General features: G+C 43.7%; 1 protein-coding gene across 3 annotated transcripts in view; it reads right to left on the bottom strand.

Annotated features, from left to right (window-relative positions):
• Nucleotides 1-18,035, bottom strand: part of SHANK1 (SH3 and multiple ankyrin repeat domains 1) — a 994,257-nt gene that overhangs the window by 112,204 nt on the left and 864,018 nt on the right. For all 3 annotated transcript variants that reach the window (XM_063942588.1, XM_063942586.1, XM_063942587.1), the window contains 2 exons: nt 10,659-10,794; nt 6,260-6,340 (listed from right to left, as the gene is read on the bottom strand). In XM_063942588.1, the coding sequence (XP_063798658.1) occupies nt 6,260-6,340; nt 10,659-10,794 (217 nt within the window). The remainder of the gene's footprint in view (nt 1-6,259; nt 6,341-10,658; nt 10,795-18,035) is intronic.

Genomic DNA, 18,035 nt, shown 5'->3' with positions numbered 1-18,035 from the left:
TGTAGCAGTGCATGCACAGCCACATTTCCGGCAGTGTAGCAGTGCATGAACAGCCATGTTTCCCGCAGTATAGCAGTGTATGCACAGCCACGTTTCCGGTAGTGTAGCAGTGCATGCACAGCCATGTTTCCGGTAGTGTAGCAGTGCATGCACAACCACATTTCCGGAAGTGTAGCAGTGCATGAACAGCCATGTTTCCCGCAGTATAGCAGTGTATGCACAGCCACGTTTCCGGTAGTGTAGCAGTGCATGCACAGCCATGTTTCCGGTAGTGTAGCAGTGCATGCACAGCCACATTTCCGGCAGTGTAGTATTGCATGAACAGCCATGTTTCTAGCAGTATAGCAGTGTATGCACAGCCATGTTTCCGGCAGTGTAGCAGTGCATGCACAGCCACGTTTCCGGCACTGTAGAGTGTATACACAGCCACGTTTCCGGCAGTGTAGCAGTGCATGCACAGCCACGTTTCCAGCAGTGTATGCACAGCCACGTTTCCGGCAGTGTATGCACAGCGACGTTTCCGGCAGTGTAGCAATGTATGCACAGCCACATTTCCTAAAGTGTATGTACAGCGACGTTTCCGGCAGTGTATGCACAGTCACATTTCCGGCAGTGTAGCAGTGCATGCACTACCTTACAGTAGGTCACACGTGCACCCAGAGAACCAGGGGAGGCGGAGGGATCTAAATGGATACCTCTTCACAAAAAGTGTGCCACCGCCATCTGAGGATGGCACTGGCAATCAGGATAGAAATAGGACAGTCAGAATGTCCCATATACTGTAAAAGGGCTGCACTGTGCATCAATTGCAATGTCTCCTGCATTAAAAAGATCTCGCTGCACTTGAAGAAGGTGTTTAAATCCCTGAGACATATTGTTCTTTCAAGGTCATATCCTGTTTGCCTGCACTGATTTAATAAATGAGCCCTCCACATGCACACCTTTACATAGTTGTTGAGGTTGAAAAAAGAGAAATGTCCATCGAGTTCAACCTATTGTACATTACATTATTTTATTTATTTATTTATTTATTTTATAAATATTAATTAAATGCTGTATCCCTGGAAAAAAAATTTAGCTAGGAATTTATCTAATCCATTTGTAAACTTATTGATTGTGTCCACCATTACTACCTTCTCTGGAAGAGAATTCCAGATCCTTACTGCTCTTACTGTGAAGAATCCTTTTCTCCGTTGGGTATGGAATTTTTTCTCCTCTAACTTCAGTGGGTGTCCTCGTGTCCTATGTAGTGTTTTTTTGGTAAACAAATCGTTTGATAGATCCTTGTATTGTCCCTTAATGTATTTATAAATATTAATGATGTCCCCTCTCAGTCGCCTATTTTCCAGTGTGAACATATCAAGCCTTCTAAGTCTTTCCTCATAGTCCAATGCCTCTAACCCCTTAACCAGTTTGGTGGCTCGCCTCTGAACCCTTTCAAGTTCCAAGATATCTTTTTTATAGTATGGTGCCCAAAACTGTACACAATATTCCAGGTGTGGTCGCACCAATGATTTATACAGTGGCAGGATTACACTCTCATCCCTTGTCTCCATACCCCGTTTTATGCATGATAACACCTTATTAGCCTTTGCTGCTGCATTTTGACATTGCAAACTGCTACCAAGTTAATTATCGATGAGCACACCCAGATCCTTTTCAACTACCATTATCCCTAGATAAAGTGAAGAGAGACTGCGCTCACTGGGATAGAGGGTTAGTGCTGCTAGGCCTAGAGGTGTCCTACCTCTGTATTAGTGTTAAACAATGGTAAGGTCAGCGCACTCTTAGGAGGGAGGTGGATGTATGAGGAAGGGTAAGGATGGGAAAAGGTGGAAGAGTAGAATGAAATGGAATTGGAAAGAAAGTGGAATAGCAATCTAAATGTCTAACTGTGATCAAAAAAGACCATGTGTGGCAATGTTAACTAGTCTTTATTCTTGTGGTATGTTAACACTGTCAGGTGTATCATGCAGACCACCCTTTTCAGTGTACCCTCCTGAATGGTACACTTCTGCTCAAAAGATTCTAAAATTAATAAAGGTGAGAGTATGTGCGTTCTCCGTAAAGTCTGGCACAATGTCCTTGTGTCAGTATTAGATCCCCAAAGAGTCCTAATGTCCAGAGGTCCCTTGCGGTGTGAATGTCAGGTGTGCCCAAGGGTGCACCTTTACCATAGGTGTAGTGAAACCTATCCCTACATTTTCCCCATTTAGTTTATAGACTGCCTGATTGTTCTTAGTCCCAAGGTGCATAACTTTACATTTGTCTATATTGAACCTCATTCCCCATTTGTCTGCCCAGGCCTCCAGTCTAGTTAAGTCATTCTGTAGAGTCTCAACATCCTTGTCTGAATTAATTATTCTACATAATTTAGTGTCATATGCGAAAATTGACACTGTGCTTTCCAGTCCCTCACCTAGGTCATTAATGAATATATTAAACAGCAATGGCCCGAGTACTGAGCCCTGCGGTATTCCACTGAGTACTGAAGCCCATTCAGAGTACATCCCATTAACCCCCACTCGCTGTTCCCTATTAAACAGCCAATTACTCAACCAAGTACAGATAGTATTTCCCACCCCAAGCTCTCTTAGTTTGAGGATTAGTCTCCTTTGTGGAACTTTGTCAAAAGCCTTAGAGAAATCTAAAAAGATCACATCCACGGCTTGACCCTTATCAATATTATCGCTCACTTTCTCGTAGAAGCTTATTACGTTAGTTTGACATGACCTGTCCTTCACAAATCCATGTTGATTCCTAGTAATGACCTTGGAGGTATCCAAGTACTCTAGAATGCTATCCCTTAATATACCTTCTAGTATTTTTCCCAATATAGATGTCAAGCTAACCGGTCCATAGTTCCCGGGGAGCGTTTTAATACCCAATTCAAATATTGGGACTACCTCTGCTATATGCCAGTCCTTTGGTATCATTCCTGATCTAAATGACTCGATGAAGATCAAATATAGAGGTTTGGCTATCTCTACATTGAGTTCCATAAGAACCCTGGGGTGGAGTCCATCCGTCCCAGGAGATTTATTTATCTTAATTTTACTCAGTCTCTCCCGGATTACTCCCTCGTTTAAGCAATTACCAAGCAGTGGGTCATTATTATTATTTCTGTTATGCTCTATTCTTGTCAACCTGTCCTCTTTCGTGAATACTGATGAAAAGAATTTATTAAATAAATCTGCTTTTTCCCTATCATCATTAATCAACACATCCAGCTTACCCTTTAAAGGCCCAATATTCTCCCTTTTCAACCTTTTACCATTTATACACTTAAAGAACTTTTTCGGATTTGTTTTACTCTCCTTTGCGATTTGTTTTTCGTTTTCTATTTTAGCTGCTCTAATCGCTTTTTTGCATTTATTGTTACATTCCTTGTAGAACTGGAATGATTCCACATTTCCGTCAGACTTAAATGCTTTGAAAGCACGCTTCTTTTTATCCATTTGCTCCTTGACCTTTTTATTAAGCCACATCGGTTTGGGTTTCCTACTTCTGTTTTTGTTGACTTTGGGAATAAATAAATTAGTGTACTTATTGAGCGCAGTTGTAAAAATGTCCCACATTTCAGCCGTATTCTTACCATGAAATACAATTTTTACCATGAAATACAATTTCCCAATTAATCTCTTTGCTCTAAGCCTTAACAAATAGGACCATTCCAGTTGTGTGAATCATTCAGAAGCTGTTGTTTTCACGTGATTATCAGGCAGTGTAATTTGATAGGCCCCTTACATTAGTCGCACACACTGACATTAGTTGACATCAGGCAACTGACCCGAAATTGGAGTGTGCTGTTCAAAAATGACCTCTTTGATTACATCATCACTGGGAAGTGAAAATGCATTTGGAAGATGACTGCAATCGACTGCAAAAAAAGTCGTAAGTGGTCTGTGCACGGCCTAAATAAACAATGATCCTGGTGCTGGACGTGGCAGGATCCACCTGTGCTGGCCACCTTCAATCGCAAAGGCTTACCACTCTCAATGGTATGGTAAATTAGGGTGAGCTGAATTATGAACATTGGGGAGCTGAATTACTTCTCATGCATCTATCTTTCTTTCCTGCTGTACTGAATACAAAGGAATTACATAAAGTAAGTAAAGCATCTAATATGAGAACTACAGAACTGCACCACAAATGTACAGAATTGTAACAAAAAAAGAAATTAAGGATTTGATTCAATTAGCAAAACACATGAACCAGTAATGTACACCACCGTGTAAGCCTATGTGTGGACACGTAGAAACAAACCAAAATGTTAGTGATAGTTTCTCTTTAAATGATGCCAGCAAAGAACATCAGGAACATATGAAACAGACCCAGTATGGTTGAACAGCCCCCGAGCAGAACATGCTTCATTTCTGTTTAATAATGACAATGGGAAGACAGTACCAGTTCATGCCAGGCATGACACATAGAAAGCCTACATGTCATTCTCACAATACACACACCCTGCGGATGCTGGGATTTGTTTGCACTCTTATAAAGCCATCTGTGGGGCTTCTTTTCTGCACTGTCAGTGTTAAGGGGTTTCACAAGAAGCGCTGCTTGTAGGGATACAGGAAATTAAATTCCTGAGCCATTAGGTAATATTTTATAACTATGAGGGGGAGGTGTGGCAGCGGTGTTATAAAGTATATACTTGATCCCCACACTTCTGCAGTGTACAATAAGCCAACAGACATTGAAAGCACAGTGGAGTGCCACAGATTTCTACCCTGGGAAGGGTCAGTCTGTTGTAGCCACCACTAACACAGTGCTTGGACATGGTGTGGGTAAATTATGATTCTGACGGGATTATTATGCAGGCCCTATTTTTTAGAAAGCATAGAACCTTTACGCCAAGACAGAGTGCTAAGATGCCACGAGAGACAGAAGTAATGAGGTAAATATCCTGTTATTTAACACACCTGCCCCCCAAATGCTAATAAAATATACTTTATGCGTGAATATAGTGATCTAAATTACTTTTTAAATCAGTTCAGCAGGTTATTGTTATTACTTCTCAGTACCCTATGGCTAAAATACAGCATTTAGAATGACAAGTTTCTCTGCAGCAGCAAGTTAACTATTACTATAGCGAATTTCTCTAATTGATTAGCTATGTCTGTCTTCTAAGATATGTGCCACGTCAAATAAGTCTGTGGATCACTATTTATTTCAAATTGGCCAGCTGTTATCTGCTGCAGATACACGCAGTGAAGCCGCTTTAGTATGTACTTTATTTCTACCTGAAGGCAGTAGAAAACAAAATGTGGGGCAGATTTATTAAGCTCGGTGAAGTGATAAAGTGGAAGGTGATAAAGGACCAGCTAATCAGATCTTAACTACCATGTCACAGGCTGGGTTTGAAAAATGACAGGAGCTGACTGGCTGTTACTTTATCACCTTCCAATTTATCACTTCACCGATCTTAATAAATTTGCCCCTGAATAACAATGTGAACATTCACCCTATCAATTGGTAGCTAAGAACTGAATTCACATTTTTGGTGCGGTGCTCCTCTTTAATGCACCTGATTATTTTGGATTCAATGTGATTTGAATATTAAATATTTGCTTTAGAGTTGTACCTTAGCCTACAGTATAACAATGTTCATGCAATAGTCTGTGAGAAACAGGCATGGGCGTGATTCCAGTAAATTAGCCCGGATGTTTTAAAGCAGTTATAGTTTATAAGGCAAAACCAGGTTGGTTTTATAACTATGGGCTAACTCGCACATGTTCCTGCATCAGCCTATTACATAGATGCTAAGCGAAGATGTGCAGAAATATAAGGAATTCAGGGGCAGATTTATTAAGCTCGGTGAAGTGATAAATTGGAAGGTGATAAAGCACCAGTCAGTTTGCTCCTAACTGTAATTTTTCAGACCCAGCCTGTTACATGTAAGTTAGGAGCTGATTGGCTGGTACTTTATCACCTTCCACTTTATCACTTCACCGAGCTTAAGAAATCTGCCCCTCAGAGTAGGTTGCGGTATGTGCTATGTTGAATTATTCTAAAAAATAAATAAGATATATAATAAACACCCCTGATCAATATATATTTGTTCTTTGTGACCATAGGAGAAAAACGACAAAAACATTTTCAAGGAGTTCTGCTTTAATTAGAGGGTTATCTGAAGCCGGAGCCATGCAACGAGGCATGCACTTATGCAGACCACCGTGGTGAACAGGAGTATTCATGCAGGGTGGTTGATTAATATGACTGAGCATAAGCCACGCAATGTGACAGCAACACTTACCCATTTCCTCCAGCTCTGATGTCATCGATTTGGAGCGCAGGGATATTGCAGGTGGGGTAACACGCTTTGTTTGTTGGGGTACTAGAATCATTTAGAAACAGAAGATTGTAAGAGCAAACATCTACATACTATAGACAGTAAAAGCACTTTAGTCCTCAGCTCTCTGTTTATTATACATGGGATTTGTAACGCAGCAGGAAAATAACATGGTTTCATTTTTGAGTAATAAAATAACCCATAAAGTTAGCATGAGAACAAATGTGTTAGATAAATCGATTTAACCCTTATGTTTACAATGTATTTTGTAGCATTCTTAGGACATTTAATTCAAACCATGGGTGTCTTTCTCTGACAGGAGACTGTCAGCGGGATCCCAATGGCCAGAATCCCAACACATCCTGGTAAGAACTGGATTTGAGGCTAGGGTTAGCCCCTTGGAGGTGAGGGGGGGTTGTTGGGATTAGGCTTGGGGGGGTGGGGGGGTTAGGGTTAGGTGTGGGGGCAGGGAAGGTTAGGGTTAGGCTGCAGGGGGGGAATGGTTGGGGTTAGGTGTGTGTGGGGGGGCTTGGGGTTAGGTTTAGGCTGCGGAAGGGGTGGCTTAGGGTTAGGCTGCAGGAGGGGTGGGATAGGTTTAGGGGTTGGGAGAAAATACTTACCGGGATGTGCTGGGATTCTGCCTGCTGTTTGGATTACTGCCTGTCAGGATCCCGCCTGCTGGGATTTTGTACCCAACCCTCAGTAGGACCATTATTGTAGTCATTCAGGCTTATATTGTCCTGAAGGCATTCACAGTGCTTACAGTACACTGATGTCTTCAGAAGCACTGAATACTTTTCAGTACACATCTGCCAATTCTTTTCCAACGCATGTTAAAAGCCAGAGTATTGGGGATGCCTCATTCAAGCACATTGCATTGTGTTTAGGAGGTGTTTAGGGATCAATGACCCTGAAGCATTCAGCATCTTCATACCACGGTGCATGAAGTCAGTGCAATAGTACCATGCTACATGCACAGTTCATACTAATCATGTGAAAAAAAGCCTTCGCAACATACTTACATTGCAAGTAACCTCCAAATAAGGTACTTTGACTATGGGCGTAATTTAGAGTTGATCGCAGCAGCAGATTTGTTAGCAGATGGGCAAAACCATGTGCACTGCAGGGGGGGGGGGGGCAGATATAACATGTGCAGAGAGAGTTAGATCTGTGTGGGGTGTGTTCAATCTGAAATCTACACTGCAGTGTAAAAATAAAGCAGCAGGTATTTACCCTGCACAGAAACAAAATAACCCACCCAAATCTAAAGGGCCCTACACATACAAAGATCCGCCGCCGAGCTGTCCGACGGCGGATACGGGCGACCCGGCGGCGCGGGGGGGGGGGGGGGCAGTGATGGGGGGAGTGAAGTTTCTTCACTCCCCTCGTCACCCGGCTCCATTGAAGTGCAGGCAAATATGGACGAGATCGTCCATATTGGCCAGCATGCACAACCGACAGGGCACCAGCGATGAACGAGTGCGGGGCCGCGCATCGTTCATCGCTGGTGACTCCACACTCAAAGATATGAACGTTATCTCGTTCAATAATGAACGAGATCGTTCATATCTTTGAGGAATATCGGCCAGTGTGTAGGGCCTATAACTCTCTCTGCACATGTTATATCTGCCCCCCCCCCCCCGCAGTGCACATGGTTTTGCCCAACTGCTAACAAATTTGCTGCTACGATCAACTCTGAATTACCCCCTATGTGTACAATGGACTACTTAAGTTTAAAGTAAATGTTAGACGTATCACCCAGAACTAACAGCCCCACCTTTCCCTTTAGACTGTAAGCTCCATGAGCAGTGTCCGCCTTCTTCCTGTTCTCATTACGTACTTCTCTTACACACAGTGGTGCAAGTATGCAGGTACACTCGAGGAGTACCCTTAAAAATCCCACTGCAAACTTTGTACCTGTGACTGCCATAACCGCAATTGTAAGGCTCTGCCGAGCAACAAGACCATGGTGTTCGGCAGCATGACGGCGCCTCCCACTTTGTCAGGGCTACAGGGAGAGCAACGATGATGTCATGAGATCACATCACGCTTCCTCTCCTAGCGGCTGCGGCTGGCAAGAAGAGAGGAGCCTGGGGACTGGGCTGGGTGCCTTTTCTCGCAGTGTCTAGCTGTTTCCCTTTACTCGGCTCCAGAGACGCATTCTGTTCTTCACAGGCTGGGCTGCTGGGCATGTCTCTGGCTTCACCAGGGTAATTAATTTGTTTAATATAATGTGGACACTAATATATATTTCTATTATTATGGGGCATTACTATGTATTTCTATTTTAATGTCTTTCGACTTTCGCCCATTCTTCCTTACAAAAGTCTTCCAGTTCTTTGAGATTCCTGGGCTGTCTGTGACGCACTGCTCTTTTAAGGTCTATCCATAGATTTTCAATTATGTTGAGGTCAGGAGATTGTGAAGGCCATGGCAAAACCTTCAGTTTACGCCTCTTGATGTAATCCACCGTGGATTTTGATGTGTGTTTAGGCTCATTATCCATTTGTAGAAGCCAGCCTCTCTTTAACTTCAGCTTTTTCACAGATGGCATCAAGTTAGCGTCCAAAATTTGCTGGAATCTTATTGAATCCATTTTTCCTTCTACTCGTGAAATGTTCCCTGTGCCACTGGCTGCAATACAACCCCAAAGCATGATTGATCCACCCCCATGATTAACAGTTGGACAGAGGTTCTTTTCATTAAATTCTGTACCTTTCCTTCTCCAAACGTACCTTTGCTCATTCCGGACAAAAAGTTCGATTTTAACCTCATCGGCCCACAGAACTTTATTCCAAAATGCATCAGGCTTGTCTGTATGTTAATTTGCAAACTTCAAACGCTGATTTTTGTGGTGAGGACGTAGAAGAGGTTTTCTTCTGATGACTCTTCCATGAAGACCATATTTGTACAAGTATCTCTTTATAGTGGAATAGTGTACCACAACTCCAGTGTCTGCCAGATCTTCCTGGAGGGATCGTGCAGTCAAACATGGATTTTGACTTGCTTTTCTCACAATCCTGCGAGCTGTTCTGTCTGATATTTTTCTTGGTCTTCCAGATCTTGCTTTAACTTGCACTGTTCCTGATGACTGCCATTTCTTAATTACATTCCGAACAGAGGATATGGGCATCTGATAACGCTTTGCTATCTTCTTATAGCCTTCTCCTGCTTTGTGAGCGTCAACTATTCTCAGTTTCAGTGTTCTACACAACTGCTTAGAGGAACCCATGGTGCTGATTGTTGGAGCAAGGTCAGATGAGTCTGGGCTTTTAAAACCTTTGAGATTGACATCACCTGGTCTTTCCAGACAATGATTGAGAACAATCCATGATACTGCCAGGTCTCAGCTGTCCAAAGGGGGCAGTACAAGGTATTAACTCTGCAGGGTGCCCAAACTTTTGCAGACGCCATTTTTTTTTTCTGTTCTTTTGAAAGTGTAAATGATGGAAATAAAATCAAACTTTTTTTGACATGTTATAAGAATGTCTAATCTGTAATTTGATGCCTTTTGGAGATTTTTCCATCTTTCCTTGGCTTCTTTTTGCACATTAAAATGAATTTTTGCCTGGGGTGCCCAAACTTTCAATCCCCACTGTATGTGTACACTACTATATATTTCTATTATACCGGGGGCACTACTACAGTATATATTCCTGTTATAATGGGGGCATTACTATGTATTTTTATTAAATTGGGGGCATTACAATATATTTCTATTATGCTGGGGGCATTACAATATATTTCTATTATACTGGGGGCATTACAATATATTTCTATTATACTGGGGTTATTACTATATATTTCTATTATACTGGAGGCAGTACTATATACAGTATTTCTAGCCTTGCCTCCAAAGTACAAAGAAAAGGGACTATGCTGTGTGGCCACACCCCTAGTGTAATGTAGCCACTCCCCCTAGTGTCATGTGGTCATGCCCCTCATGACACGTGACCACGCCCATTTTTTTGGCACACTTAGTACCACTAAGAGAATATTTCTACTTGCACCACTGCTTACACACCAGCTACACTCTACAACTCCGCCTTGGTCTCTCTGCCCCAGACTCCACTTCATTGTTGTTTTCATTACTTCAGACAACCTAGGAGGGTTATCTGCGCCCACGCTAAAGGGTACAGGTTTCAGCCTACACTTCCATGGCACCCCTTGCATCAGTTACTGTGTGGAAAGCTGTAGTGCTATTTCTTACTTGTCTACGGTATTGTTTTGTTTTCTGTACTGTTTTACCCTGTACTGCCTTACTGTTTACCCTCTGTATGGCGCTGCAGACCACCCGTCTGAGAATGTACAGTAATTACAGATAGTCAAAACAAAACATCAACAACTTAAGCCAGACTTGTACCTTTTTTCCGCATGGCATCCTCCATTTCAGGGTTCCGCGTCACCATAACGACTTTTACCATTAAGTTGTTTCCTCCTTGCCGAATCATGTTAACTACCTGCCGATGACCCACTTTCACCACATTCTGCCCATTCACCTAAGAACAGAGAATGCCACAGCTCACACAACCTGGGTAGTGCAGAGTACCTAACTGTTACAGTTACATTACGTGTAGACAACGTCCTGGCCTGATGTTAGTTCAGTACTGAGGTAATCATTACGCTAGGTACGCATTAAATGAAACAGAATTGGGGAATCTGAGGTGGAAGCGGACGTACAATGGGTGTAATAGCAGAATGCTGAGTGCACAGTGTCAGGGAGCTGCTGAAAAGGTGACTGAAATCCGGGGATGCTGAAAGAGGACGACAAATGCAAGCAGCAAATACATACAGGCAGCAGCCTAGGAAGAAATTTGTTGCAAAAGGGTAATGACGCATCCTCTATATTTGCATATGCAGCAGATAGATTGAGGATGTCTGAAGTTACTGTAGGTCTCATTTATGGTCAACATGGATATGCTTACACCACAGTCTTTGTCTTTGTAGTAAGATTATATATCTATAATTTGTACTATGATGAAGGAAGGAAGGACGGAAAATAAACAGACTGTAAGTTGTTGTTTTTTTAAGTTCTCTTCAATATTAATTAAATATGAATTAAAAAAAGTGAATTCTTTCATGTTGGTGAATATTGGAAGTTGGATACTTGGATACTCAGCCTCACATCCTGGGTTTCTGTTTAAAATACAAAATGTTGCTATTGAACAGACACAGGGTTCACATATGAAGATGCAAAGAACGCTTTCACACACCGTATATATATGTACAGCAAGCTTTTATCGTTATTAGTGGTTCGGAGTTACATTTGTTACATGCCTTCAATGTGATTTTAATAGACTGCGTAAAATGACAAATAAATAAACGTATCATTGTTTTATCGCCAAAGAATACAGAATTATTTTCCATCTTAGTGTGGTTAAACTGTCTATTCAACCCCCTGAATGTATTCAGTGGGTGTCTCCCTGAGAACCCCACCACTACTGTAATACAGCCGCAGTTTCCACAGTGCTGGCAGCTGATGGAGGAGAGAGATGTGAGTGCTGCAGGACCAAGTCTGTCCCAGCTGTGGGGCTGATGCTACCACTAGGTGAACCTTAGCTGTTTCCTAGGGCATCATGGTTATGTGGTACCTAAAATGCTGAATGAGTGACATCATGTATCTGTAGAGCCTTAGTATTGGGCGCTGGCTGCTGATATGGAGGAGCAATAGTTGGTGACTTCTTACTGCACCTGTGAAGCTGCCATCTAATGCTCCCCCACATTAAAGGCTAGAGCTAGGAATGGGGCTTTGGGCCATGATATCATATGCAGCAAATGGATTAACACATTTTTCTGTCCATTGAAGTGCTACATGCACTAATTACATTCTGAGCAGCCAATTACTGCTACCACTGGTGATAGCTCTATCTTCTGCAAGCAATCTGATCATGGTCCAAGGTAAATAAAGTCAAATTATATGGTGCATTATCTATAGGAGTCACAGATGTATATCAAAAGGACTTAGGGGTCAATCCAATTATCTGCAAAGGGTGCGAAGTGTCATTGCCGCAGCGTTTAAACGCCGGCAATGGCACCCAATCTCACATTCCTTCACAGCCTGGATTCTGCCTGGATTTACACAAAATTTCTCTCTACCCTATGGGGCAGCAAGCACTTTTGAGCGAGTTCGGGCTGCCGTAAAGTGCGTCCACTCCCGCGATATCATTGTGGCTAATTGGATTGACCTCTAAGTACTGCTGTGCGTTAGAAAGCTTCCCATTGGGTACTGTGCCCTCTAGTGGCAGAGAAAACAATATACAGTAAATGCCTTTGGAATGCCATGTTTAAGAATATATTCCTTAATACCATTTCTAAATTAACAGAAAATGTGCCAGGGGAGATTTCGGGGGTAATTGGAATCACCTCTACACTGGAAATGCTGACTGAGCTCTTTAGCCGTAATTCTGTCCATTCTACCATGTAAATAGACACAACAAATTCCAACCTGTCGCATTTTCCTTACATCGGCTTGTGATACAGGGTCCAGGCCAGTCCATAGTATTCAATATATAATTCCTTTATCTAAGCACTACCCTGTCTTAAAAGTACTATACCCATCTCATACTGTCGGTGAATTGTATCCCTAGTCGTAGCTACTGTATAAGGTCACTAGGAGGCATGCATTTTTGCTGTCTATGGATAAGACTGTAATATTACAGTTCCATGAACAGGTCGCATTTGGCTATTAAAACTATGCAGACATAAAATAATTGGATTTTATTGTAAATGGAAGTCACAAATATCCCTTCTAAATAAGATGCAATCAGTGATCTGAATGACTGACTACACAAGCCTGGCGTTGTGTTATTTTGTCCATAGAGCATTTCCTTAAGATGGAGGGGGGGGGGGGGGGGGGGTCGGGGATTATAAACTGGAAGAGAGGTATACTCATTGATTGTATTCCTACAGCAGACTACATGACATTATGGATCACTTTCTTAATTAAATTAAATGTCCATTCACATAAAAGAAAAAAATATTCACTTCATAATAAAACATTGTTTTCACCTTCCTTACGGGTGAAAAGCAATACTGTGAAAATAATGCTGCAGCAGCGGGAATTTGCACAGAGACGTCAACTGGCCGTGTCTCTAATCCGCCGCTTGTGTACAAAGATGCACCATCGAACATACGAGCAACCCTCTAGCTGCTCAGGATGTTCAATGGAAGTACGCCGTTGTAGCCATTGCAACTGTGTACAAAGACACGCCACAAAATAGTCGCAACATGCCACGTTTGACTAGACACCCCCGTACCACGGTCACCACCCAAAAATGCACACTGACTGTCAATCACTCTGCACCCAAATTCTCTCTGTGTTAATCAATTGCGATGCATAAGCAGGGTGTACAAAAAAATCTTCCAACTGCGCTAACATCAACATACTGTAACACGTCCATCTCTGAATCCGGCCTAACGTGCAGTATTGTTACTGCAAGAAGTATAAATAATTTCCATTAGTCCAGGAAACTGAGTACTGTAGGTTCTGTTGCAGCCAGCAAGAGTGGGATGTGTGGCTGAAACTCACTTGCTGCACAAAGCTACAATGATGCAAGACCCGACACAGATTACATTTAGTGATGCCATGCATCTGCGTATGCACATATGTTCCCGTGGTGCTATGGATACATAACTCAGAGTGGCAGCATCTGTGGGTGATGCCTCATACTACACCCCTATGCAAAAAGAAGATTTTGTTTTGTGAGATAAGATTGTTAAATTGCATTCACTTGGGTGAGAGAGAGTTATCAGGGAGCCAAAGAAATGTTCTATCAATTGGATTGTACATGTTCTCAGAGTAAGTGGCCTATAATAATAATAATAATAATAAGGGAGAACGTTTGCACTTCTCAGACCCTGTTTATGTAGAAAAGAGCATTTCTAGGCGCACTTCTACCTGACACATACAAAACAGGTATCACATAAAACAGCATTATGGTTGGTTTAGTGGTTATCACTACTGCCTAACAGAACATGAGTTGAACTCTCAGTCATATCTGATATGTGTGGAGTTTGTATGTGCTGCTCGGGTTACCTCTTGTTGATCTGGTTTTCTCCCATACTCCAAAAACATACTGGAAGGTAAATTGGCTATTGACAAAACAATAAACCTTAGAGTATATATGTGTGTCAATGTGATAGGCTGAACTGGGGCAGGGACTGAAGTAAATGACTGAAATATCCCGTGTAATATGGGAGCGCTGTATAAATAACTGGATAATAAACGGGGTCAAATGAAAATGGGGCCATTCTAAAGTGATAGTATACTGGAATGTGAAGAGATGTATTTCCACTATGGTCCGCATTTCTGAAAGGAACCCCAAGACTTGGTGCTGAGTGATGTCAAACCCGGTGGGGGGATGAAAGGGGATGCTGTATTTCGGGAGTCCAAACCAAAATGTTGGCGTGTATCCATGACAAGCTTGCAACACTAAAATACTGCCAGTGTTGCCTCCTCCACTGGTAGTAAGCAAGGCGACATATAATCGTATCCCCTCTTATTTGCACAGTTGAATGCTTGGATGATACTCTATTCCCCTAATCTGAATATTCTCTATGTATGTAATGTATTTAATGGTCCATGCGGCACCCAATGAAGTGCTGTCTGTCATGATTATGGGTGTTGTACACAAAGTGGCTAGTCAAAAGGTAAGAGAAAGATGAGGAGGGTGAAATTCAGTTCTTGTGTGTTATAGCGGTCTTACTAATAGCAGTAGAGTTTTCTGTGACACCAGGAAAAGTGCGGGTGGATTAAGATATTTTGTATTGTTTTTCTTCCACCAGAAAGTAGAGTGTATAGCAGTGCATTGTACATGATGTTATTACAGTTTGGAAAATAATAACTAATAAAAAAAAGGGTGGATCACTCTTTTAAGATTTATGCTAATTTATTATTATAATATCAAAGTATTCCAACAAAAATAACTTTAATAGACACTTAAACTTATTATTCCACCAGAATGCAACACATCTACAAGAATACACTGCAACTAGTTGTATTATGTTTGATTTGGGGAATTCAATAAAGAAAAAATGAGACTCTACTTTTTAATGTCTATGGGGGTTATTCAGTAAGGATTGCATGCTGGCGGCCACTCATCACAGGGCGAGGCCTCCCCGCATGCAGAATGGCCTGCCCAGCGGTTGCTACCGCAATTTAATTGCGGTCACAGCAACTGTGGAAGACCCCCTGCAGCCAGGTTGCGTATGCAGGAGGTCCGCCGCCATTTTCTTGATCGGAGCGGCTGCATGTGATGTCACACAGCCGCCCCGAAAATGCAACCAGCCCGCCCACCCCCATTTTGCCTGCACCACCCCCGCAAAGCTCCTTCGGCGCCCCGACCCGCGAATGCCTCTGCCTGTCAATCAGAGACGTTCACAACCAATGCAATCGGTTCCCATTGGCTGCCAGCGCAAGCGCAGGACAAGACCTGCGCATGCGCATTGCTGCCGGGACCGGGGTTATTGCGGTCGCATCACTTAGCGATGTGACCTGAATAACCCCCGATGTTCTTTTTCAAAAGCTTTTCTGCAAGTTCCAAATAATTCACACCAAAAAAAGTTTTAAGAATAAAAAAAACAAAGGAAACACTTGTGGCACAAGGTTTCGCTATTGCAGCAGAAAATTAATATCTCATGTTACACTTGGAGAGTAAGCAGTTCACAAACACTGGCTCTCAATACTTTACAGTATATATATATATGCCGCACACAGGGGCGTCGGAATGGGGGGGGCAAGGGGGCAGTTCGCTCCCCCCCAAACATGAGAGAGGCGCCATCCATCCGGGAGCGCGATTGCCCGCTGAACCTGCAGCTGCCACCACTAGCGGCAGCATTCCCCGCTGTGTAAAGTGATAGCAGCGGTCAGTGCCGGCGCATCCCACTGAGCAAAGGGATGCGGCCGGGGCAAATAACTTGAACGGTGGCTCTGCTGCTTTCTACTCTAAACGTGTTTGTATACAGTAGCTACTGTATAAGCACAACACGTTCCGACCACACAGCGGGCGCCGGCCACTGCTGCGTGACACTGTCCACGAATCCGCAGCATGACAATGCGGCACACGGTGCATCCAGGAGGTCGGCGCACACCAGGTAACGTCCACCCCTCCCTCTGTATCTGCTGCTTATCGCCACCGCGATCGGAGCTCAGCTCCGATCGGGCAGCTCATACAGCAGGGAGTCAGGGACATGTTACACAGCAGAGGCCGCAGGCGCCCGCTGTGTGGCCGGGATGTATTGTGCTTATACAGCAGCAGCTGGAGCGGGAAGCAGGGCAGTGAGGGCAGCGGGCAGCAATAAAAATGGCCACTGGAGGAGGGCTGCTGCGCTTGCCGAGCCGCAGCAACTCCTCCTCCTACCAAACAGTCCCTACACTACAGCCTGCCAACCACGGAGCCGCTTTAACCCTGCCAACCCCACAGGGAGCAGAGCCTGAGGAGCGGACGCACAGCTAGCCAGTAAGCTTTACTTTTGTGAAAAATGTTTTGTTGAAACTTAAAATCAACTTAAGCTTGCTGAGCTGCCTGCTGTGGTGGATATACAGGTGCTGTGTGCTGGCCGGGTGAGGGGTGATTGCTGTTGGGTGTTACTGTAATCTATTCTGCTAGGTGAGATGTGCTGTGGTAGGAGAGGGCAGGGAGTTTCTGTATGAGGGGTCACTGTCACCCTGTGTATATGTCCCTCTGTCCCCGTGAATGTCCCTCTGTCTCCCTGTATATGCTTGCCGCTGTCACCCTGTGTATATGTCCCTCTGTTTCCGTGAATGTCCCTCTGTCTCCCTGAATATACGTGCTGCCGTCACCCTGTGTTTCTCAACCTGTGTATATGTCCTTCTGTCCCCGTGTATGTCCCTCTGTCTCCCTGTATATACGTGCTGCCGTCACCCTGTATTTGTCACCGTGTGTATATGTCCTTCTGTCCCCGTGTATGTCCCTCTGTATACGTGCCGCTGTCACCCTGTGTTTGTCACCCTGTGTATGTCCCCTCTGTCACCATGTGTATGTCCCTCTGTGTCCCTGTGTATATGTGCTGCTGTCACCCAGTGAATACGTGCCACTGTCTCCCTGTGTATGTCCCTCTGTCCCCCTGTGTATGTCCCTCTGTCTCCCTGTATATACGTGCTGCTGTCACCCTGTGTATATGTCCCTCTGTTACCCTGTGAGTGTGTATGTCCCTCTGTTACCCTGTGTATGTCCCTCTGTTACCCTGTGTATATACTAACCGTGGGGTAGGGAAGTAGAGCACAGGGATGAGAAGGAGAGGCGAGATGAATGAGGAGGAGTAGGCGCTCTACAATGTATATAAAGGGCTCTGTCAGGCATATTGTGTGTAAGGGGGTTCTACCAGACATGTATATAAGGGGCCACTCACTCCCAGCTGCTCCATAGAGTTCCGTACAGGTACAAGTGACCCGTCTAAGGTGTCCAGTAATTAGGGGCCTCAAACTGAGATTTTTATCCTGCCCCCCAACCGAAAAACGTTCTGACGCCTCTGGCCGCACAGGAATGAAAAGAGACGCCCACCGTAGCAACCGCAACTCATTCATAATTGCATACACATTCGCAGCCTATACGCAAGAACAAGAAACATCAGGCTTAAGGGAAGACCAATGGCTAGGACTGGAACCGGCAGTAGTCACGCAGTTGCCATGGTTTTGTACGTTAAGACACGCAGCTGACGTCAAATACACGCCCTGAAAATGGCCATGACAAACCTGCGTTTTTACAACCACTGCCCGCTA

This window comes from Pseudophryne corroboree, chromosome 10 (genome assembly GCF_028390025.1).
Source record: "Pseudophryne corroboree isolate aPseCor3 chromosome 10, aPseCor3.hap2, whole genome shotgun sequence".
In the NCBI taxonomy this organism is placed as follows: Eukaryota; Metazoa; Chordata; class Amphibia; order Anura; family Myobatrachidae; genus Pseudophryne; species Pseudophryne corroboree.
This window is presented reverse-complemented; position numbering and strand designations above follow the sequence as displayed.